The 25571-nt window shown below is 36.6% G+C and overlaps 3 protein-coding genes across 3 annotated transcripts; 2 read left to right on the forward strand and 1 right to left on the reverse strand.

Annotated features, from left to right (window-relative positions):
- Positions 1–1592: 1592 nt before the first annotated feature.
- LOC306757073 (adenosine receptor A1-like) lies at positions 1593–2790 on the reverse strand (the record flags this gene model as incomplete). The annotated part of the gene is made up of 2 exons (XM_079242036.1): positions 2450–2790; positions 1593–2265 (listed from the first exon to the last, which is right to left on the reverse strand). Exons 1-2 carry the CDS (start codon positions 2776–2778, stop codon positions 1593–1595), a joined length of 1002 nt encoding a protein of 333 aa, XP_079098162.1. The 5' UTR covers positions 2779–2790.
- Positions 2791–7232: 4442 nt separating this feature from the next.
- Positions 7233–9085, forward strand: LOC306757074 (adenosine receptor A1; the record flags this gene model as incomplete). Its single annotated transcript, XM_079242037.1, has 2 exons — positions 7233–7585; positions 8452–9085. 2 exons carry the CDS (start codon positions 7233–7235, stop codon positions 9083–9085), a joined length of 987 nt encoding a protein of 328 aa, XP_079098163.1.
- Positions 9086–12458: 3373 nt separating this feature from the next.
- Positions 12459–14533, forward strand: rplp2 (ribosomal protein, large P2). Its single transcript, XM_079241702.1, has 5 exons — positions 12459–12532; positions 13741–13864; positions 13957–14005; positions 14095–14190; positions 14405–14533. Exons 2-5 carry the CDS (start codon positions 13742–13744, stop codon positions 14479–14481), a joined length of 345 nt encoding a protein of 114 aa, XP_079097828.1. The 5' UTR covers positions 12459–12532; position 13741; the 3' UTR covers positions 14482–14533.
- Positions 14534–25571: the final 11038 nt, after the last annotated feature.

The following is a 25571-nucleotide window of genomic DNA, read 5'->3' on the forward strand; positions in this document are numbered from 1 at the left end:
TGGAATGACTTCGCTCACCAACCAAGTGATGCAGAAGTCACACTGATGCCACCATGTGGCCAAAGACTAACATTACATTAAAAAATCTTTTACGAATCTGTGGACCAAGAAAGACAGCAACAAAGTAAAAACAGCAGCTTAGCAAGAAGTAAACTCAACTACATTTGATTCTCCTCTAAAACCCAGTATTTTACTCCTGAAATTTTATGCATTTTTTTTGATGTAGCAAAGCTTTATGTGTAAATTATAGGGTGCAAATTGATTAATGTGTTTTCTGTCTTGTTAGTTATTTATTTAATTTGAAAGGTGTGTTATAGTAGGTTTTACATGCTGCAAAATTGTAGGTAAAGAAAACAGGACATGTGTGACACAAGGAGAAAATAGTCCTTTCTCTTTTTTCTTTCCTATTTCTTATTCTTATAATATATATATATTATATATATATTATTTTTATATAATATATATAAAAATAGTCCTATATAAAATAGTCCTTTCTCATATCTCTGTCTTGTGAGATGAGACTATGACTGGAAGATAAAGCAAGTTTACAAACGTGAGAAAGTTTAATGAAAAAAATCCTTTGTAAATAAATTAATACTGTGGCGCCATAAGGAGAGATGGCCACCATCTCTGCAGTGCAACGTTTTGAATAACACAATTTTTATATATGTACAGTATATATCTATATTATTATACTCCTTATCTAAAAAGTAAAACAAGCCATTTTAACAGTGCAGGATATTTTATTTCATAAACCAAACAAATTATAAAATGGAGTACAATGCATACAACCTTAATTAAAGTCAGCTGTGAGTAAATAAACATTTACTGTGCAATGTTTGTTGAAAATGCCTGTAACTGGTAACTCAATACTGTGGTCATTTGCAAGGTTGCACTTTGTGGTACTGTTACAGTGCACCATTGTGAAATTTGTGCCTGTTCTCAGCTACATGCCCCACACCCCCACACACAGACACACACAAACACACACCACTCCCCTTAAAAAAAAAAAAAAAAAAAAAAAAAAACAAGATCATCATTGCAGACTTAAAATGTGTAGAGTAGAAATAATATACTTTACAGTTAATGAGTGTAATTCTCAGAAAAAAAATTGTATGCGCTGATTTTTAATGTATATGTTGTCATTGGCAGTTTTACATCTTAGTTGCTAAATTTGATTCTTGGGTCAGCACTGAACAGGATTTAAGAATTGGTGAGCGGTGCTTGTGGATTCCCTTCCTGTCGTTTCAGCACTTTCTCACAAACCAGGCAGAACTGAAACTTGAACTGAAACACAGCAAAACAGTGATATGAAACTTTGCATGAAAACAAAAGCTTTCTATTATAAGTCAGTTAGAAGTTGTTATTTCTCTCTGCAACACAAGTTTTTGCAACAAAGACAGACATACCAACAGGATGTACAAACAGAAATCATTCAGGGCTCAGAGCAGCATTTGTTTTCTCTATCTGCACATACCCACTGAGTATCATATGAGTTAATGAAAATATTGTCTTTGGATTCAAAAGTCTAAACATATTTACACAACATCAAAAAGCTGTCAATTAAAAATAACCTGAAAAAATCAAACAAATCACCTTGGAAATTGGTCTTGGTTATCATTGGTAATACTGTCACTGCTGGGATTGTGGTCTGATATCTGACTTGTCTGAGAAACTTGATTTTCTTCTGAACATGAAATAAACCGTCTCCAGATCTTCACATATGCTGTTCTGATTTTTGGTATTTTGTATGCGTACACAACTGGGTTGACAGCTGAGTTAGCATGAGAAAGCACAATGCCAGTGTAGAACGCTGTGTCTGGTACATTATGTCCATGCTTATACTTATTCTTTATGTATTGGATGCAGTTCATTATATGGAGAGGCAGCCACGACAGGGCAAATAGAGCCAAGACCAAAGACAAAGATTTGGCAAGCTCTTTCTCTTTTTGTAAGTAGTTTTGTGACTGCTTTTGGGCACCATTGCCTGGTTTTTCACGAAGGTTTCTATGAATGTTATAGAAGACACAGCTGTACAATACAGTCATCACCAACAGAGGGGTTAAGGTACACAAGAAAAAATTGAAGTAAACCAAATAGGGCATTGGAATCACATCTATAAACTGGCAGGCATTGTTGGGATTTTGGAAGAGCTTTCCTTTATTGTACCATCCAAACATGGGTACAAAGCTCAGTGGTATTGCAACAATCCAACATGCTGCGACCACAAGGTAAGTGTGTCTCTGCGATACAGTCCTCCTGTACCTATAAAGAGGAATAATGATTACTGATCATATTAAATAAAAAAATAAAAAAATTCAAAGAATAAATATAATAAATAAGTAAAATCACTATTAAACTGAACATTAAAACAACATTTTGGTCTGATGTAACATATGAACTATTTATCACTGACATCTGCAACATTAACAACCTGAAAAAGTTTTACCTCAGAGGGATATGGACTCGAAGATAACGGTCCACAGCAATGGCCAACAGACTGAGGACTGAAACAAGGGTCAGTAGGATGACCACACAGCAGATGAAGAGACAAGCATGGAAGGAAGTCGTCACTTGTCCATCTACCACCACCGCCATCGGTATGGCCACGCATCCAACCAAGAAGTCAGCCACAGCCAGAGAGGCAATGAGGCAGAAGGTGGGTTTTTGGATGCTTTTACTGGTCCACAGTGCCAACATAACCAGCAAGTTACCAAGGCAGCAGCTGATTCCAATGAGTACTTCCATCACTGTGTAAATGATTTTATCGACATCCATAATGCTACCTGTCAGAATGATGTGAGTGTCAGCGATGAAGCGTTGGGTGAGAGAGTGTAAGTCTGACTTTGTGTTGTGCTGTGAAATTTATCATTCATCTCTCTCTTCTGAAACCTTTGAGGAAGTCCTTACCCTTTTTTTCAGCTTTGGGTGCAGCTCTTGCAACATCAACTCAAAGCACTCTGTCAAGCCACTGTAATTCTTCTCCTATTTTCTTGCCAATGATTATGTGCATTAGTGTTTTTAGTTAGAAGCTCTAATGGCAAAATTATGCCCATCTCACCATGGGCTGCCAAAAACCAGCATGACAACCCGGCTGTCAAGTGACCATGAAGAGGTTGCCTGAGAAAAAACTCCATATCAAACCAGCGATGGCGTTAAAGTTTGAAGGTTGTTCTCATAGTTTTCAATTTTCCCAATTTGTTATTGACAGAAAATTATCCATAATCTCATACAATTATGTATAATAGGTGTGCTGTGTCTGCCTGATCTTGTATGTTTTGTATGTATGACTTGCATGTTTGTGTCTAACCACTGTGGTCAGGTTTGTACTGAAAGACAAATTTCTTTGTACTGGGACAGTGGACGTTGGTTCATTGATGATAAATAAACCTTCTTCCTTGCTTGATATTCTCAGTTTTAAAGCTAGAAAAGATATAAGGTGAAGCTAGTGGTGGTAGGGCCGAACAAATACACTTGGTTTTTCACTGTCACATTGCAAAGGGGCTGCGAATAGGAAACACTGCCAAAACTCAAAAAACCACCAAGAGACGTTTGTTATTATTACTCTAACCAGTCAGTTCATGGAACTTCTTCCATCTTGAAAAACACCAACCACAGGTTTTAAAGATTATTGTCATAATAAATTATGTACTCGCCCTACGATGGACTGGCAACCTGTCCAGGCTATATCCCGCCTCTTGCCCGAAGGCTGCTGGGATCAGTTTCAGTGGTTCAAATAATGAATGAATGAATAAATGCTTTACTCGTCCCATCACAAAAATATCTGAACAACTTGCTGAATATTTGGAAGGAGTGCATGATGTACCATCATCACTGACACAACTGATAGCCGCCAGCCAGTTATCGAATCTTTCTGGGCTTTTGAATTTTAACAATCTCATTTTCTATCAGAAACTATGTTTATGTCAGCCAATGACGACATAAATTTTTGGCAGATTTACACTTCAGAAACCTTGTGTTTTTTTCCAGGCAAAGACCCGGAGGACAAAATTCCTAGATGCTTGTCCCATGTCCTGTGATCGTAAAGAAGGATTTTAACAAATTCTTGGGTCCACACAGTGATCTGGATCACCTCCAAAATCTCATCACCTGCTCCTTATTCCATTTCAGAGATTTCCTAAAAATTTAATCAGAATTAATCCATGACTATTTGAGTTATGTTGATAACAGATAGGCAGACAGACAAACCAACACAAAAGTGAATTAATACTAATAATCCTGAGTAGCTCACATGAAAACCTTTATGTAAATGTTATGATCATTGTTAAGATTGATACACTGGAGGTATAGATATACTGTAGACATATTTGTATAGACATATTTTAGTTAGTAAACTACAACAAAAATATCACTGCACACATTAGGTTTTCTATGCTTATACGAGACTTTACAAATGACAAGAGCTGCCTTACGGGTCCTTTTCTTTTCAAATTGCAAAGAATAAAATGACAAGTTTTATTGCAAAGATTTTCAAAGTTCCTGGCAGGCTAGAAACAAATTTCTTTCAGAACAACCACAGCTGTGACTCTGATCTTATCTGTTGTAGTCTGTCACTTGTGTTGGTCCTTTTCTATCTGTGTGTGCAAGAATCTTATCTAGAAATGACAAGATAGTGAGGTACTCAGAGAGTGCAGACCTCCACCAAGCCACAGGGTCACACACTTGAGAATAACTCCAAAAGGCCCCCCTGCTTACCAACCCCATGTGAACACTCTTCAAGCTAATATGAAAATTTATCAGGAGAGATCCACTCATTCATTCATTTTCTTAAACTGCTTAATCCAATTAAGGGTCACGGGGTTGCTGGAACCTATCCCAGCAGCCTTCAGGTGAGAGGCAGGGTACACCATGGACAGATTGGCAGTCCATTGCAGGGCTAGGATAGATCCAAAATATTTATTTAGAATCCTTTGACCTCTAAATATACTCGTATAAGCCAAGATGAAAGACTTTAGGTTTACTTGATGACATTTATTAAACTAATTATGAGGGCTACATTTTCATTCAAGCACTAATGTGACAAACACTGACCTGCTGTAATAATATGTTACTTAAATTTGCAATAGACATATTTAAGCACAAATGATGCAGTTGTCTGGAGATATGTAATTAGTTTGATAAGATTGGTCACTTTTTTGCATTATTTGAAAGCATGACAGAGATAATAATCAGATGGCAATGAAAACAGAAAGAAACCAAACAAACAAATGAGCAACAAACTTCCTCAAACTGTGAGGACTCCCATATGCACTGCTGCTGTGAGGAGAATATGTCTTCATATTCAATTTCACAAAGGTCTATTTTTCAATTCTACGTTAACTTGATTAATTTCAGCACTAATTTCCCATTGAATAAACTGCTGAGGTTCAGATCAACATAGACACAAACTGGGACTGCAGAGCAGCGGCTAATTTCAAAGTGCAATCAAATTTAGGATTAAACTGGAGGTTAGTGAAGGTGATGAGAAATTTCTTTTAGTTAAATTGAAACTAGAAAGAGAAGCTCTCAAGCATGTAGTCCTTATTATCCATGTGCGAGCGGATGCTTGCAAGACCATAATGAAATTCCCTACATCTGTTTCTTGATAATTATGTTGTGTCTTGCAAATATAATGGTGGAAGACATTATAATGGCAGATTATTACAGATGGCATTTTCACTTAACGGTTTCAAATAATGGAGGTATTTGTCTGGTTTTAATATTTCTGTAGACATCCTTAACTTATAATAGCTACCTGTTATTATAACAAATTATTGCAATGACTTGTTGAATTTACTGTTCATATAAGTTTGCAGTTATAACTGACTGCAGTGCACTTTTCGCCTTTTTTTCCCCGAGTGGTTTGAAGCATGAACTAATGAATTATAGCTCACAAACACATAAAAAAACGTTGCTGTTCAAACCATCATAGCCAGCAAGATGCTTTTTTTTAATATAACATTTTGGGGTTAAACACTGAACATCTGAAAACTGTTGAATATTGGGTCCAAAGAACCAATAATGTCAAATCTATTATTAATAAGAAACCTCACTGCAATGTAAAAAATGAGTTGTACATTGCCAGATTGATGAAAACCACAGGAAAATCAATGAACAAACAATCAACATCCAGCAGTCCTGAGTGCAAAATGCTAAATGCATACAGAAGAGCTGCATGTTTGTTTTCCTTCTTTGAGCTTTGTGATTATTGCATCTTCAGAAATGTGAATTCATGTGAACAGCTACAGTGATGACAGAAACCCAATATAACTGATTCATTCACTGGTGTTTTAATGTAAACACCAAAATCTGTGATCGTATGCAATGTCCCAAAACAAAATCCAGAGTCATCGCTTTCTTCAAAGTGAACTGATCCAAGTGAATATATTAACAAGCAGACATTCAATTTGCTGGCTTAAGCAACTAAAGACAATCTCGTGATTGCTTGCTCAGTGAAATTTGCTGCCAAAGTCTTTTTATTGTTGGCCAGAGCAATAGATAAAGTTGTTTAAGCAATGGAACTCATTTCTGCAGATAAAATTCTTTCATTGAGTTGAAAAATTATTTGAGCATTAAGTGAATGTTAACAATCAAGATGTCTGTTCAATAAGGAATCGCTCCCTCTGTACTTATAAAACAGAGTATATGTCTTGAACGGGGAATTTTTTATATAATACAAATAAGAGATAATCTAAATGTTCAGCTAAAAACTGCATCATCAGAATTTGATTCTACTTATTTTGATGGTAATAGACTTATCAAAGGTTCAGATCAGTTCCGATGTATATCTGTTGTCGCAGCTTAAATACATCCTGCCAGTTATTACAGCACATTTCCTCCGAAGAACTACACACACACACACACACACACACACACGGGCACACACACATACTTGCAAGAAAAACTATTGCTGCAGAGTGCTGCACAAGGCAAAGTCCCACCCCCTGATGTTATGGCTTCCATATACAGACCAGTGAGTGAATAAGTGAGAGAGCTTGGGAGTAGTTATGCACTGGTTTAAAGTGCTCCACAGAGCCTGAGCTTTACATAAAGGATTTATAATTCAGCATGTCTTCATGAACATTGATTTTTCTCACAACAGGGCAACTTGATTACTGGAAGATGTTTTTGCTGAATGAAAAGCTGAAGTGAGGAGAACAATAATCAACAACCGGTTTTTGTTTTTTTTACAGTCTGAGTGAAGATAAGTTCTGTGTGTCAAGAAAGGAAAAATGACCTCTCCAGGTATCAAGCCACTGGCGCGTGTGGACATGGTGTACATCTCCATTGAGACAGCTATAGCCCTGGCCTCTGTCCTGGGGAATGTGCTGGTGGTACTGGTGGTGTGTCTGAACCGGGCTCTTCGCAACACCACCTTCAGCTTCATCGTTTCTCTAGCTGTGGCTGACATCGCTGTGGGAGTTTTAGTCATCCCTCTGGCTATTGTGATCACTTTGGAATTTAAAACTAAGTTCTACACCTGCCTCCTCCTCTCCTGCCTGCTGCTGATCATCACTCAAAGCTCCATCCTTTCCCTGCAGGCCATAGCCATCGACAGATATCTGCGAGTTAAGATTCCCACCAGGTGAGCCAAACCGCTGTTATAAAAGGCAGCAGTACTTTCAGTTAAAAAGTGTTATTTGAGATTTTTTTCAATTTAAATACAAACTGCATGAAAGTTATGGAGATTTGTTTAACCAAGACTTTCACTGGCACCTTTAAAAGTTGTGAAATGTGTACATATACTAAGAGTCATGTGATTTCATAAGAAAATGAGTAAATATTTTAAAAAAGATACCAATAAAAAGTAATGTGAGTACCTGCTCCAGTTTGCTGCAGTTTTGTCAATATAAACTATCCGTTGCTGAAATTTGCTTTAAATTTAAAGCATTAAATATGAACTTATACAGAAGTTAAGTGACTCTGCTTATCGATATTATTGTCTGAACTGAGCTTTTTTTTTTTTTTTATCTAAATAGTAAAACCCTTTAACATACTTATAATAAAACAAGCAATATATAATCATGGTGACTGTACTAATAATATAACTGTACCCTTTTTAAGCACTTACCTTTAAAGAACTGAATTTATTTCTTTAGCATTGGAGCCGGCGATGAAAAAAAGGTTTTTATGTGAATGTTGTACATACAGTTGTTAATATATCACTCTCTGGCTTCATGTAAATCAGTGGATCTGGCAAAAAAAACCTTTTAGGCAAATTAAAACGCCCCTGTCAGTCTAAATTACTGACCAGGGTAAGGTTTATAAATGGAGCTGGCACATGCTCTTGCTAGTGTTTGTTTAGCTGCTGAATGCTGATGACAAAAACTGACTCTTGACAAAAATGCTTCTGAAACTGGCATTTGTTCAAAGTATTGCCATTAAAGTGGTAAGTGTGTGCATTTAGGTGATTAGAAAAAGTAATATTTCTTTTCCAATTGTGATTCCCAGGTACAGCATCATAGTGACCCAGAGGAGGGCTTATGTGGCAGTTTGTCTCTGCTGGATCCTCTCCTTTCTCAGTGGATTGGTTCCAATGACTGGCTGGAATAACCGTGCTGCTCTCAAAAATGTCAGCTCCAGTGAAATAGTCTGCGAGTTCACCAAAGTTATGAGTATGGACTATATGGTTTATTTTAATTTCTTTGGCTGGGTGGTGGTCCCACTGACCATAATGATCATTCTGTATGTGGAGATCTTTCGACTGATCCGGCAGCAGCTTAACCGCCGGGCTGAAGCCACCTGCGATGGAGACAGGTATTACCGGAAAGAGCTAAAGCTGGCCAAATCATTGGCTTTAGTGGTCTTCCTTTTTCTTTTGTGCTGGCTGCCAATACACATCATGAACTGTATCACCTTCTTTTGCCCACAGTGTCACATACCCAAGCATGCCATGTATGTAGGGATAGTCATGTCCCATGTAAACTCAGCCCTGAACCCTGTGGTTTATGCATTCAGGATAAAACGCTTCCGTCTCACACTGATCCAAATCACTCGCCGTTACATTTTGTGTAAGCCCACAGAGCCTACCCCATGCACCACCAGCGTTCCCGGTATAACCGAGAAAGGGAATGTAAACTTGTAACAAGGACTACACCACTCCTGTTTTTACACTGCTGCCAGTGGGAGTGCATCAACAACAATCATCGGATTACAACAACACAGGAGATTGACTCATTAAAGGACACAGCAGTGCACTTCATGAGTGAGAGGAAGCATTAGTTTATCATTCAGATACATTTCACAGTCTCTCGCAGTCCGAATAAAACAAACTCCTATCAGTTTGCACCATTGTTTTCAATTGTTTACTATTGTTTTAATGTTGGATTTAAATGCTTTTCTTAACAGCTGGCACAAGATTTGATCATCAGAAAGGTTCATATAATGACCTTTGAACAGTATTTAAAACACAAATCTCAAAGAATGAGTTGATGGACTTAAAATTTACATTATGTCAATATTTTGCTTAAAAAATTTGTCATTTTAATTACTGTACTAACAGGGCTTGATATTTGGTGGTATATATGCAATGAAATATTACAGGCATTTCTGTAAAAAAAAAAAAACCAACAACAACAAAATTAACTTGGAAAACAATCTCAATTTTAGAATGTTTATAGTGTTCTAAAACTGAAAAAAAAAAAAAATCTGCTTGTTTAAATTTGAAGTTGTTTTCTTCTGAATAAGCCGACTACATGGCAATGTATCTTAAAAGTGTGTATGTTTATTATTAGGTCCCAACTTGAAAACAAGAACTTTCTTGCGAATAAAGTTTATTTATCCTCTGTAGGTTGAACACAGCAACCTCAGACAACTATAACATGATGACTTTCCACCCTCATATGAAGTGAAAATACTCATTGACAGCAAAATTAAATGTGTGTGTTTTGCACGCTAAGGAAATAACCACTTTTTATAGTGTGGTCATAGATGTTTTCCCAGAATTTATCGACCACTGGTCTTGTACTTACATAGTGCCTTTCCAGTCATGCTGACCACACAAAATGTTTCACACTACATGTCATAGTAACCCATTCATACACACACTTATATACCGATTGGCAATATGTATGGATCCGTGTTTTGGCCCAGGACACTTAGCCATGTGGGGAAGTCGGCCTGGCATCAATTCGCTGACCTTCCAGTTGGTTTGCACTTCCACCTGAGCTACAGCCATGCCAGCAAACATGGGGTCTGACAAACATGTTGAGCAAAATTAAATGTGGACTTGCTGACAGTGCTAGGACAAAAAAACAAATCACCAGTGTTTATCATGAGTAATGCTTTAGGCCTTGTCCACCACATCTTTGCAAATGCAACGGCAATCTGGCACACACTTGTTGAGATATTTTAAACTGAATCAGGGTGGTGGACTGACTGAAAATTAAATTAGATTTAGAGTAAGGATTTCATTTTAGAATGATCACTCTGTGGTTGAAGAGTCGCATATATCAAGGTAGTGCGGTCAAGATGGAAAGATTTACTGGGGCGAGATCGATAGAAAGTTGGCTGTGTGTTAAACAGAAGCCACTCATACAGAGAAATGAAAAGGCTCTGCTTGGACAGCAAACAGTAAAGTCACTACTTTAAATTAAACTCTAGCAAGAGCAAAGCCACTCAAACCAAGTCTTTATCACAGGATGCAAGGATATGTTCAGCTAAGTCAGCTTGTTAAAGTAATATATTTTAAAAGCTGTGGCAGAGAGGTGAAAGGCTCCAAGGCATTTGAGTAAATTACCAACAGGGCATTATGCTAAAGTGATTTATTCCTAGTCTATAGCTAAAACTTCTGCATCAGGTCTGCTTTGTTATCTGTATGACTTCTACTGGGTTTCAGCCGCAGTATTTGATAAACTACAAAATGTCAAATTAGGTTTTTGTGTGTTTCTTTGAAAGATTTTTCTTTAAAAAGTTTTTCCACCTTCTGTACTTAAGAGTTTTACTGTATTTAGATATATGCTTTTTTCTGACTTGCAAAAATACAAGACCTCCCCCTCTTCTTCTCTGCTACTGTCTCTCAATCACCGACACATTAATACGAATATTACCATCTGTCACCTTCATCCTTACTGAGGGATTTGAATCTGCTGAGTGAGGTTTAATCCTCAGCCCTTATTAGTGAGGTAGGTAGATACCACACAACTAATTCGGAATCTACTGCCTACACACTCCATGTCTGCGTTCTATGGCCTAACAAATGCTAAAGGAGCTGAAGCATGGTCCAAGTTTGCTGAGGAAATATGTGTTTCTTGGCTTGATACCATCGAAAAATCAAATCTTTTTTAAGGTAAGGCTTTTGCTTTTGATCTTAAGACAAATATTTCTTTGCCTTTCTACAACAGCCATCTCTGCTGCACTTCAAAAAACAAAACTAATGTCTTGTTTATGCTCTCTGGCTTCAGAGGGAAATTTAAACTTTCAGCCATAAATTTCAATAAAATGGCTGACACAGATGGGACAGAAGAAAGTCAAGACCCAGAGGCTCCACAGGAAGACCTGGATGATGAACACCAATCCTTGCTGCACTTCAGCAAACATGTTGAAGCTCGTCATGCCCAACCATGGCAGCAGTGGACCTTCAGAGAAAAGGCAAACTATTACATTGACCGCATCTTCCTTGGATTTCTGTTCCTCTTTTTAATGGTTTTGGTGGCTGAATGTTGCTATAAGATGTGGTATGTGTCAAACATGAAGAAGATAGCAGAGTTTGTGTCAGACTTGGTGGTGTTTCTCTTTGACTGGCTCTTCACACAGGAGAAACAGGAGGAGCTGGCTGAGTTGTAGCATAGTAAAATATGTTGACTGACTGTATTGTCACTTTTTGTTTTGTTTTCTACAATGTTTGGTCATACAAATGGTTAGTAAATGATCAAACAATAATTACTGAATTGTTTTGGAATGTAAATTAATAGAAATAAAAGTTGTTGGAAACTAACTGTCTCAATGATACCATCCCAATGCCGCTTCACATAAATATCATAGTAAATGCTAAGGCTGAGGAAGCCAGTGGGGGGGTGGGGGGGTCTTTCAAGTTACTGTAGGAAATAAACCTTCACTGCTTTAATGTGTGTGTCAAAACAAATATGGAGTGTTTATTACCTGAAATTGTTAAAAAGAAAAAAAGAAAAAAATACAGGAGAAAAAATTGCGCATTGTTACAGTGATATCCTGTTAGGCTTTATTACATAAATCTGATACAATAGCAGACTTGTACAGAGTTTAATACATTATGAAAATCTGTCGTTTTTTTCTTTTAAATTGCTAACCGACAGCTAACACTGGTAAAAACATAACCTTCGACACCTCCTTGGCAAATATAATAATAATAATAATAATAATAATAATAATAATAATAATATATATATATATATATATATATATATATATATATATATATATATATATATATATTTTTTTTTTTTTTTAAATCTTTTTCGTCAACGGCTTGATTCATAGAACTTCCGGTGACGCGTCCTTTCCTCTTCCGGTTTTTCTAGCGTGTCCGACGTTTCGTGTCTGTTTAGACTTAAAAGTAAGTTGAAATGTACTCATTTAAAACAACATTTTGTGGGTTAGATCGTGCGTTAGTATGTTCATGCTGTGGTTCAAACTGGAATAACGCAGTTACCAATAACGTTGCTTTGTGTAAATCCTATGCAGTCTGAAATGATGGCGCCATGCTGCCTCTGCTAGCAGTGAAACGTGCGCTATAAATAACGTGGTTGGATCCCCGCATCAGGCCACCTTACTTTAGGCTGTATTTGTAGTTTAAAAAAAGCCTCACACGGTGATTACTCGAGTTTAATGTGATTTATGAAATTAAATTGAATGAACTCAAGCTAGTTTCTGCCGAGTTAGCATCAAAACATGGCTCCTCTTGGCGTGTTTAAACGCTCCGTGTGAAATGTCCTTAATGCTAAAACGTTTAGCATACACGGAAGAAAATGTAAATAATGCCTAAATCTTACTGGATTTAAGCTTCAAGGTAACCGACGTTGCTTTTCTTGATGCGATTATTAATAACCACACTGTGTGACGCCTCCCTGTGGTGATTATCGGAACTGTTGGAGACGCAGGCGGGAAAAGGGTCACCAGTATACAACTTTTATATACAATTATAATGAAATATTTATTATAAAGGAGATTATGCCCTAGTTTGTTAGGCTAGTTTATTTTCTGATATACATGTGTTGATTATTTTGCAAGTTTTTATGTGGCAATCTAAATTGAAAAAATATGATTGCATTATATTTTGTAGATGGAGTTATTCATTAATAATTTGATTAGATATATGGCTTATTAATTCTTTGTGTGACCATGGAAGGAAATTCTCACTCTATTCATTAATTAAACACGTTGCATAGGTCAAGAAGAATATTACAGCTGTCCATTGTGTTTGATAGCTTCATTAAGAGTTTTGTTTTTTGTTTTTTTTTCATGAGAAGATGGATTTAAAAACTTATTTCAGGTCAAATTATTGTAATACTGAGTACTCCATGTCGTTTAGCAGAAAAGCTTCTGCTAAATGACTGTAGAATAGAATAATATGACAAGCCCATTTCAGATAATTGTAGACGTAACTATTTTAAAAGGCTGAGAGAATAACTGATAGGTATGGCAGGTAATAATACATTATACATTTGAGTTGATATGTTTTTCTACGTTTTTTTTTTAAATAACATTTCACTACATTTGATAACTCTGTGTCCAGATGGTTTACATGTCTTGTTTTCACTCCAGAATGCGTTACGTGGCCGCTTACCTCCTCGCTGTGCTCGGTGGAAACACCAGCCCCTCCGCAAAGGACATCAAGGACATCTTGGGCAGTGTGGGAATTGAGGCTGATGATGAACGCTTGAATAAGGTTAAAACTATAGTAATGGTTTGTTGCAGTGTTTGGAAAAAAATATCGAGACATTAACAGTACCCTATAATTGAATTGTGTTCTCCCAACAGGTTATCAGTGAGCTGAATGGGAAAGACATCAATGAAGTCATGAACTCAGGTAATGACCCTTTAGTGAACGTGGCTGGGGAATTTTGAACGTGCTGTGTGCTGAAGTTCTCTGAAGATGAGTATTTCTTCCTTTTATAGGCCTCTCCAAGTTGGCCTCTGTACCAGCAGGTGGTGCTGTAGCAGCACCTTCAGCTGCTGCTGGGGCTGCTGCAGCTGGGGCTGCACCTGTTGTTGGTATGTACATATCGGCTGTTTGTTTTGTATAACTTAAAAAAAAAAAAAAAAGCCTTTAAGTAGATTTAAGATCTATCTAGGATCAGTGACACTTTACTGCATTCTTATTAGTTTGAAGTTTTTTTTTATTTGTGCTTGAATAAAACTGTAACTGGATTTCACTCCAGCTAAGTATTTTTGTTGACTTCTCCTCAACCTTTACTGTCATTTCCAGCGGAAGAGAAAAAAGAAGAGAAGAAGGAGGAATCCGAAGAGTCAGACGAAGATATGGGCTTTGGGCTCTTTGATTAATCTTTCTTCTCTCTGTTTAAAAAGCAATAAAAATGTAAAAGGTTTACACAAATTGTTGTCTTGTCCATTGATTTGCTTAAAATACCACTTAATCATGATTTCACGATACTAGGTAAATTGTTCAAGAAGTACTAGCAGTCAGGTGTTTCAGGAAGAAAAAGTGTAGGTCTTCATGATGAAATTTTGTTTTTCCTTCTAAAAATAGTGAAGACTGGGTGGCCAGACATCATTGGGCAATCCAGAACCTGCATGTGGTCAGTTTGTTAGTCACATAGATAAGACCACAGAATGGCAGTGTTGAAAAGACAAGCAGTCACAGATGGAAGTCAAACCACAGTTCGTTGGTGTTGGTGTTGGCTGGTTTTTTGTAACTGACTACTGATGTTTCTATCAGGAAACAGTATTTTCCAAATGTCCCGTCTTGATGAGTTGGAAGTTGTTGCTAATTTACAATCCAAAAAACTGGTATGTAATGTAAGGTTGCTGTGAAACAGGTTCAACAACTGAAGAGATGAGTAGGTGGAAGGCAAAAGCTCCTCATTAAAGAATTAGAACAGATTTCCGTGTCCACAAAATATTATGTCTCAGTTAAAATGTATTGCAAAACAAGTTGATAAAGTCAGTGATATAGTTTTATAAAGCAGCACTGGTATTTTACAAGGATGGCGCCATTGACGCAGCAGAGCAGTCACTAATGATATTAATTACTTGTCTTCACTGCCCGGAGCCAAGATTGTGCTCCTTCGTGTGAAGCATGAGTCATTACTGGCATGTTAGTACAACCTTTCCAAGTTTCTCTTTTTGTTTAGCTTTGCTTGTATGGCAGCTAATTTGGTCACAGAACATGTGAGCCCAGTTAAATAAAAGCTCATTTTCCATTACCTGCCTCCTGTCATGTCGCCTTACCAGCAGAATTTATGTTCCGAGTGTGTAAGATTTTGTCTCAAGTTTCAACAACACATTTCTGTGGTTTATGCTGCACCGCTGTGAATCCAGAGAATGGTTATGTATGCTATGTTCCTTGCTCATAAAGCAGTTGTCCTGATCTGCAGTTGCCTCTGGTGTCTCAGCAGTATATACGTACATGTGTTTTATAGCACTGGATGCACAGAAATCCTCATGAGTCTTGTTATTTCTGTTACGTCTTCTCATTATTCAGCCGAGTGCAATCACTGCGATCTCCTATCATGCAAATGACAGACTTTATGCTATCTCATAACTTGTGGTCTATAAATTGATCTTTCATCATTCAATTGATTTGAATTTTTTATTTAGACTTGTGGAATTATGTAAAAAAGGATAAATATTTTGATAGAAAGAAATTAAAAAGTATTACATTACTCAGCCTTAACCCTTATATACAGCCTGTAATAAACCAAAATATTCATTCCCATAAGGAATGATACAATAGAAAATAAGCATACGAATAAGAAACAAAGACATAAGTGAATAATGTATAAGCATATATACTGTGAAATGACCTTATTTCCTCTGTGGATGTCTTGAAAACCATGTTTTTCTACGGATTTTTTTAACTTGGTTGTGCTTGGACATTGGTTGAGCTCCACATACCATCTGTTCCATACTCTTGCTCCACATATTAAAAGACAGAAAGATTTTAATATTGTACAAAATGTACCAAATTTGAAATGGAAGCGCTATCTCAAATTATAATCCCCTTCTCTGCTAAAAAAAATAAAAAAAATGAAATAAAAAAGTTTTGAATATTTCCAGAAAGTTAGTTGTTTATTACTCAGTACATTACCGGTACCATTAGAAAGTGAAGCAGATCACTAAAGTTTAGTCATTTTGATTTTTAGAAAATGGTGAATTAGTGTGTTTTTCTAAAAACTGGCTTTATGAATGATCCATGTGGCTCTTATTTGCAGTTCATAATGATAATGATTACAGTGAACATTTATATGTACTGTACCAAACCTCTGCACAGTAATTTAGATATGGTAAAACCAGTGAAAAATATGGAGTTATCTGTGGTTCAGAATGTGTTTTGCTTTACACAGTACTGCAATGCTCCTTGATAGTTTATTACATGTTTTATGTGAGATTTCCAGTTTATTTTATTTATTTATTTATTTTTTAGATGAATTTATTTTGAACTAAAAAAACAAACTTTAAGACAAAAATAATCATTACAACAAACAAAACAAGCTTCTTAAGTCAGAAAAGGGTCTTGGAAGAAGTTGAACACTTATCTGGTCCAAAACCCCCTCATAAATAATGTCCTAATGTTATACAGGATCTCTGATAATTAATGGACATTATGTTACATTACAAAAAAAAACTTAAACAATAAATAGTGGTAATACACACAATAAATCATAATATACAATATACATTAATTTCAATCCATATTTGCCTCATAACTTTTAAGTATCTTATCTTTTATCATTTGTTCAAATTTTCCTATTAACTGACATGTTTTTATTTCTTCACTGCAGCTGAAATACAATGGAATTTGGTATTTGTCCTCACAGCAGGTTTTTTAAACATATGTTCCTCTCAGGCCAAATATACTCTCTCTTAACTGAAAAAACTTTTGGATGCTGTTGGGTGTTGACAATTTTTAACTTTGTACGTGATTTGAAGTATCTTGAATTATTATTTTTTCTGTCATCACACCAAAAAACTTGTATACTTTGATACTTTTCTGTATGTTATATATACACACACAAACTCCATGGCTATCACTGTAAAATCTTTCTGATCTGATCAAGTAGACGTGGTATTGGTAGTTTTTAATAATGGTATGTTCATTTCATTGCCAGGAATGCTTTATGAACACACCCTAATGCTCTGGGCTGCTGTCTCAGCAGAGCAGAAGTAAGATCCACATTTCTATGCTTCTAAAACATGTGCTGACTGGCATCTGTGTATCCTGAGTTTCAGAAATAAAGGATCCTCTTCTTGAAATTCATTACAAAAAATGTATTCCTCTATTACTGTGGAAGCCATATTAGGTTTTAAAAGCAGTGACTAGAAAAGATGAAAGCCTCCAGAGCCTGAGAAACAATACTTACCACTATGTGCTTTTTCCAGATGGACTGACAGGCACCTGCATTTATCAACCTCTGTGAGCCTGCTGATACCAGATCAAAACACTGCTCTCGAGCTTTGGAGCCCAATATAATAACTGCTACTGAAAAACAAATGACTCGATTACCTTTTCCTAAGTTCAGGTTGCTGCCTGTCCTCCACATGTTCAACATTGGCTTGCTGTTAGATCTCCCTTCAAGCCATTTATTATATTCCAGTCAGAACGCAGCCCCTTTCAAAACGTCTTACACTTGTCTTGTTTCATTTATTATATAACTAAAGGTCAGCGAAGGAGCAGGAAAGCAGAAATAATACAAATGCAAATAAGTTTTATAATGACAAACACACAAATCTGTCTATTGGAATTCCATATCTTTTATTTGAGACGTTTGTATGAATGCCTGCATTCATGACGACAAATATTAACAATCACAGTTTGTTAAGCTAGAGATGACAAACATAAAAAAGTGCTTAAAGTTGTCTAGCTTATATAAAATGGAAAGTTATTGCACAGCTTGAATTAGTAAAAATAGTTACAAAAAAAAATAAGAGCATCATGTTTGTAGTGTTGCAGGGGAAACCACATTTGTGTTGCAGATAGTGCTTTTGTAGTGCAACACTATGTTTGTTGTGTGCTACCAATATCTCCAGCTTTCATCTAAAATGGGAAATCCACGTAAAATATAAAGTTTTTTGTTGTAAAAATCTGGTTGAAACAAATTTCTCAATCACAAAAGATTAAAATGGACTCAATGTTGAAATGTTTTGGGTACAAGCAGTCTCTCCGTGCCAGGTGGCCCCTTCCATTGAAAGAGGAAGGGGATGCAACACATTCTGTTGTAAAGATTTCCGTTTCAGTTTTGCTTTTAAGCGGCAGCCTCTCAGTCATCACTATCCGACCATGGATGATCTGTACATGCCTGGAAAAGACAACAAATTATGTTAAATTACTCCTGTGCCCCGTCAGTTTTCTTCTGACTGTCTGCATGTTGTACTGTTGTGTTCTCACAGATAAAGACTATATGAGGCAAAAAACTAATCTAGCACATATTGGTATTCCAACATCTTTAGGCCCAAACGCAGTTCCTGCCTTCATGTAAGTCCTGTCTTATTTAGGAGATTGAGGAGTAGTGGTCTCAGTCCTTCAAAAGGGACATTGGGGGTAATTTAGATAAATATATCACAACTATTTGCAATCTCCATATTCTTCAAAGGGAAGATTTAGGTTCACATAATGTCACCAAAGGGCAAAACTGTATTTGCGTCTGTAGAAACAAGTGTCTGCTCCCATTATTTATTTATTTCTTCTGTGTTGCCTCTTTTCTGTGATTCTTACCTGTTTATACTCAAATCGATCCTGCAGATATCGGTTCCCAAGACCTGTAATGTGGCCTACATTCTGCTTGGAGAGTCCGGCGATCCTGGCTGTGAAGTCCAGGGTGAAAGCCAGTTTGACCAGCTCAGGTGCAGTAGGTAGAACAGTGAGAGGAGTGTGGGTTGGTGTTGCTTCTTTCTCCAGATATGCATCTGCCAATTTCTGGAAGGAAGAGTAAGACATCTTCTGGAAGAAGTTGTTTAGTGTAGGATTATCTTTCATCTGGAAGAGATACAGAGGGATGGCGGAAGTCAATGAGCACTGCATGTTATATGCATATTCACATGCATTTTTATTGTAAAAGAAATCCGAATTCACAATTTTTTGCTTTAAAATCATCAATGTAGTTGAAAGGTTTATAAAAAAAAAAAAGAAAAGAAGAGATATTTAACAATTTTGCTAGATTATCTAGATTGTCATTTATTAAAGACCTGATAGTCTCTCATTTGATAGGGTAATGAGTAGCAGTTCTGCCCTGGGAATGTTTTATGAGATACAGTTTCAACAGACAAAAAAACTACTATGGTCAAATGACATGCAGCAGTTTTCATAGCAGCCTTTATGACTCTGCACTTCACTTTGAAAACCTCTTCTGCTTTTTCTCCTGCTGCATTTACTGTAATTTCGACAAGTTACATCTTATGTGCAGAATCAAAAAAAGGGTGATTTAGGAAAAAGTTGCTAAAAGCTGTTGAAGTGTGTCTCTTTAACACCAAGTCAAGACATGAAATTTTCAATTACTATCTTTTTATCTGTACATCTATGGTTAATTTGGGAGCTTTTTCTTGGAATTTTCTTGTGTCTCTCATAAGAACACACAAGGATGATCTTAATCTCACTGTCTCACCCTGCAAATGTTATCAAATCACTGAATGTCATCTAGATTTTCATCACTGCATACTAACCTTGTCGTCTATGGCGTCACCCTCCATCTTTGTCAGAGCAATGATCCTGTTGATGACCTCCTCTGAGACCAGGCAAGAAACAGATGATATTATTAAAAAACTGAGCAGTTCAAGATTGTCTTAAAAAAAAAAAACATGTTTTCACTGTTAGGACTGCATATCACTCCCACATTTGACTGTAACGTGCATTAAGTTTATATAACTTCTGCTTTTGTATTAGGCAAAGCAGGTAATAGTGTTTCTTTCTTCAGACAGTTTGCTGCAGTTATCTCTAAAGGCTGCATGCTAAATATAATGAGTGCTTCTTACCATCTGAAAGAATTGGAGCTTCCTCTTTCACTTTGACCTCATGCACAATTTTTTCCAGTTCCTCTGACACTTTCTCATAGTAAGAGTATGTTGGTTCCACACTGATCACAGCTGCAAAACACAAGTTTGCTTCATGTTAATCAAGATCTGCAACAATGTCCTACAAATATAGAAATGTTACACTAAATAGTTTTTTTTATTTTTTCATACATGCCTTCTACACCAGTGATGTCAGCAGGGTTGAGATCTTTGCCAAGTTTGTTTTGTCTAAAAGACAGTCGTCTTTTTGAGAGCCTTCTCTTGATGGATTTTCTGCTCATGGGCTTCTTTTGCAAGGTGACCGGAGTTGCGGGTTGGACGGGGGCCGCAGCATGAGAGGTGTCCACCACGTCTGCTGGACAGTCTTGCTCTTCCTCCCTGTCCTCATTACTTTTGCGAGAGAAGATGCCAAACAAACCTTTCCAAAATGAAGGTTTCTTCTTCTTTTTTGACTTTTTGGTTGGTTTTTGTGATTCTTCAGAAATTCTCTTTGGTTGATTTATCATCGGGTCAACTACAGACCCTACAGAAAGGGTACCAATATCGCTGGGATCTGAAGCCCCAGCCAAGTGAAGAGAAGGATCGCTGGAGGACCGCCTTTGCCTTTTTGGAAGGGTCACCCACTTTTGTTTCCTTGTTTTCCGCGTTTCCCCCACTGCACCATCATTTAGGCTGAGGCTGCGCTTGACATACACCTCCAGAAGACGGATTGTGTCCTTGTGAGGCACAGAGATCAGCTGGCTGTTACCAGGCTTTTGTTTTTCTGTTTGCGTTTCCATGATGAGGCCTGCATAAAACAAAACATCACAGTCCAGAGACTATCAGCTTTACATTGTTTTGTTTACATAAATCATCTTGAGCCACTTCACATCAGAAATCATTTGAAATGAAATCATTTGGGAGAAGCTGCAACATATTTCAGACTTTTCAACCAACATTTCTAACATTTTGGTTTGCATAATGTTTAAGGTTTAAAAATGAGCATGCTCCATTGTGTCATGTGATCATTAACAAAATATCTTTATCTTTTATAGCGTCATTCAAACGCAAGCAGCACAATATTCTGGTCTGTTTAGGTTTTAGAGAAAGATTTGTCACAATTCTGGACCCAACACTCACACAATTTATCCATAAAGTGACCAGAGATTGATATGAATAGTTATTAGTTGTGCCTAAAACGTAGCTCTCAAGCTAATATAGTAAGCATGCTTTTTTTTTGTCTCAGTATGAGTCCAAATCCTTGAGAAAAAGAACTGTAAAATCAGCAAATATTTACATTTCTGAAGCTACAGAAAACAATTAAACATGTGTGGATGAATTTTCAGCAACTAACCATAATTACCTGAAACAACAAGCAAGCTGTTATTTTATTTACAATGTCAATTAAATAAATGAATAAATAAAAACAGTCTATTTGTAAGAGTTATGTGTTTTTACTGCGCTATTTCATACACATTACAGCAGGAAATACCAGAAATAAAAAAGGAGGCTACAGTAATGTTCCCAATACGGTAAACCAAGAACAAAACGTTCAATTTAAAAGTACTATTTCTGTAGACTCACCTCCACCCCACGTAAAGTCTTAACTCTCCACAAAACTCTGTCTAACTCTTCTTTCTTTTAGTTAGAAGTGATAAGCTCCAAGCTAACTCGGGGGAAATAAAATTCTCATTAAGGGACTCTCCACCATGCGACTACCTGCGCGTGCAGACTCCACCCATGTCCGGACACGTAGCCTCTACTTCCTCACCTGTTTTCAGATGCCGTCATCTACGAAAACAAAGGTGGCGCGTGCTGTGGAAATTTTCTGCCGAGACTTCGTGCTCACGAAAGCCGGCGCTGCACTTGTTTACGGTTTCACCTCAGCTGTGCCTTATCGGAAGTTGACCACGCTTTACAGGAAATGAAAACTTTGCTGTCTGTCTATCTTAAAGGCGCATTAAGATGAAGCGGCGTCTGTTAACGTGATATTAGTCTTTCAAAGTCATTTTAAGTTTTGTTTGAGTTGTCTCAAAGTCAGATTTTCTTATTAAACCATGTTACAGTCTGAGTTCATTTTTCTGACCATAAGCCACCCAAATTCATACAAAAAATAAATTTAACTGAGCCAAGAACTTTTTCTTCCAGTCTTCTGAGTAGTTCATGGACAGTATGATGAGTTTGGATCCCGGGTTGGAAAACGAGGCCACATAAAGATTCATTTAAAGGCAGCTTCACTGGTAATGACAGCAAAACTTCACATGACTTTTTATTCGTGTTTATCATTTTTATACATTTCCCGTCTTAAATTGATTGTTTTCTCCAAAATGTGTCGGAATATTTAATATTTTAAACAATAACTCGAAACTGAAAGGCAATCCAGTTTATTGTTACCTTTAAGTCACAAACAGCTTCTTCTGACATTTAAAATATAGGAACTTAGGATATTTAAAAAAAAAAAAAAAAAAAAAAAAATCCGAAATTACCAAATTTAGTGGGCTAGTTTCACTTTCATAGTTTATAAGCCAAACTGATAAGTTGGTTTATAATTATTTGAAATCCCAGAATATTTCTACATTTTCTCTACATCATCAGCTTTTATTGACAAGCCATCTGATTTTATCACAATATTTCCTTAATAGTTATGTAATCATTTATTCCATGAGGGATGCCATTTAATGACTGAGCCATTGTGACTTCACCTCAGACTGTCCCTGAAATTGTACTTCTGTTTCACAGTATCAATGATTTGTCACTGTGTGTGACTCTATGAAATACAGTCAAAGATTTACAGGAAAGAGTTATGATCAGCGTAAACTATTTTCATTCTGTCAATGGCAGTCCTTACTGCCTCATTGACTATCTGTTTTTACCATCTATGTATCTACCTTTATCAGTTCTCTCCTTTATGACCTGTTTACTGGAAACAGGTAGAAACTGCAACTAAAAGTATTGTTAACAGCCCACAGCTGATAAGTTGTACTATTCATCATATGACGGTAAGTGGGCTTCATACTATCACTGAGCATTGTTTTTTCCTTTTGAAATATTAATTACAGTTCTAAACCCTTATATGATGACATTTGTAAACCTCTACTGTAGATTGTAAGAGATCAAATTCAGCATTAACTGTTGCAGAACAAAGCCAAAAATGGTTGTGTAGTACCCCAGAAATGACACAAGGTGTCACACTTAACGCCACTGTGGAGCAACAAATCCAGTGAGTTAGAAGAAACAGTAGTACCTGTCACATATCCCTGTAGGCAGCTGAGCTGCATGATGGAAGTGTTTTACACAGGTATACTTGAATACAAATTCACAACAATATGAGGACCAAGCATTAAGATTAAGTTAGCAGTGCTTGTTTGATGGAATTCAGTGGCAAATATTGTTCATTTTTGTGATAGTTTTTGCTTCAGAAAACATGTTCAGGTAAAACATTTTGTGTGCACATGAGCCTAAAAACATTTGTTTAGTTACATATAAATCTTGTGAACTATTGTTAGTAGTGTAAATGCACCTACAAAACTATAATAATATACCCATTTTTTGAAGATTAACTACTTCTATTTTTGGTAATTTGAGTTTATTCTGTGTTTAACCTTTGCTATTTCACATTTCTAAAAGTGGGGATGTTAAATGCATCTTCTTTTTACATGTAATTAAATATTTCTTTTTTTTTAAACTGTTTCATAAAAAGATACTATAACAGAATGAATACCTTTCTTTCTGACACGTAGTCTGACGTTGCTTCATCACTGACCTGTTTTAAGAACAATTTTGTGGACTGCTTTAGCTGATGAACAAGTTGGAGAAATGTCTGTTCTTAAAGTAAATGCAGTGTCAGTAGAGTTTATCAGAAAAGTAACTGACTAAAGTTTATTTTTTCCTTTGATTTATTTGCATCTTACTTTGTTGTAGTTGGAGTAATAAAGTTAAAGATTTGTGGTTCCACCCAGGCTTATCTTGCAATTACTCAACAGCTAAAAGTAATTTTATCTGCACAATCATATAGTTATACAGTCTCTAATGAAACTTTCTGACATTTCCGTCCTGCTGCTCTTGTGTAAAGCACCCCTGTGCTCATCTGAAGGCAATTCTCCATCAACTGTCTGGTCCCAGGTGATACTTAAGGTCACCTCCTTCATTTTTCATGGGAGTTAAGCTGGACAAATGTGAGACTCACATTTCGTCCCACAAGGTCTGGTCATTGACCTCCAGGGCCGATACGCCACAGTGGAGGAGTCATGGTGCATTTACCTGTCGTAAATCTTTATCTCTTTGAGTCATTGCCCATTCTCTCTCTGTCGAGGGACTCCACTCTCCAATCCTACAATGATACATGGGTGTCCAGTTGAGCAGAAATGCCCGCACACTATAAATATCACAACTGTATTAATGTTAACCACTAAAATTATGAATGATATGCATCAAACAAAGTGTGAATGCTTTCACGTTTAACTTTAATGTATTTGACACTGGAAGATGGTCAATACAAACTGTGAAAATCTCAAAGATTCAAATAAAACATAGTCATTAGATTTTCTTTTTCCAAGAAAAAGTTCCTCTGCCTTGCAAACAGGGTCACAGGTGTGTCTTACTTCATATCTTTAGAAGAAGAATCAGAGAGAATATCTGTTGATAAGTAACATACAGCACACTAGTTTTATATTACCTGCCAACAGCTGCAACACCACACTGCCCATAACTGTCAGTATTCATAAGTGACAAAAAATGATTAGACAGTGCCAAAGGTTTGCTGTTACTAACATAGCTGATCATGGACTTAGTACTTTTTACATTTTGCATATTTGCACATTTGTTTAATACTATTTCTTCTTCCAAATGTAGATTTTTTTAAAAATGAAGAAGAAAGAAAGAAAGAAACCAGGTCATAGCTTTAAACAGCACATTCTCTTAAAAAGTCACAGTGATTTCCTTAAACACCTGGGCTCAGCTGTTCTCAAAAAATGACATTAAAGCGAGCGTTATTAAGGCTATTACATCTATTTTAAGTTATGGATTTATAAAGACTTGATGATCTATTGAGTTCACTGCAGCGGGACAGTATAAATGGGCACAAGTAAAAATGGATGCTTTTGTTCATGGTGATAAAGTAACAAGTTACCAAGTGCTTTATTGCTTATTGATATTTTTTCCATATTGATAACAAAGGAGGGCTATGGTGCAGAGAAATAAAATACAACAGGCTAAACCATAAAATACTTGCTGTCAAGAAATTTTCCTCATGAGACTTAATAAGAATAGGAAGCATACATGGAAATCTGCAAAGCTTATTGATCCAAAAGGTCTCTGAAAGAATATTTGCTTCATGATACGGCTGCAGAGTTTATAAGCCTCATATCATGTGCCGGTCCGTTTAGACGTCTGTAAAAGAGAAGACATATGGTCGTTGACAGAGAAGTAAA

Source organism: Telmatherina bonti, assembly GCF_933228915.1.
Source record: "Telmatherina bonti genome assembly, chromosome: 6".
Taxonomy (NCBI): Eukaryota; Metazoa; Chordata; class Actinopteri; order Atheriniformes; family Telmatherinidae; genus Telmatherina; species Telmatherina bonti.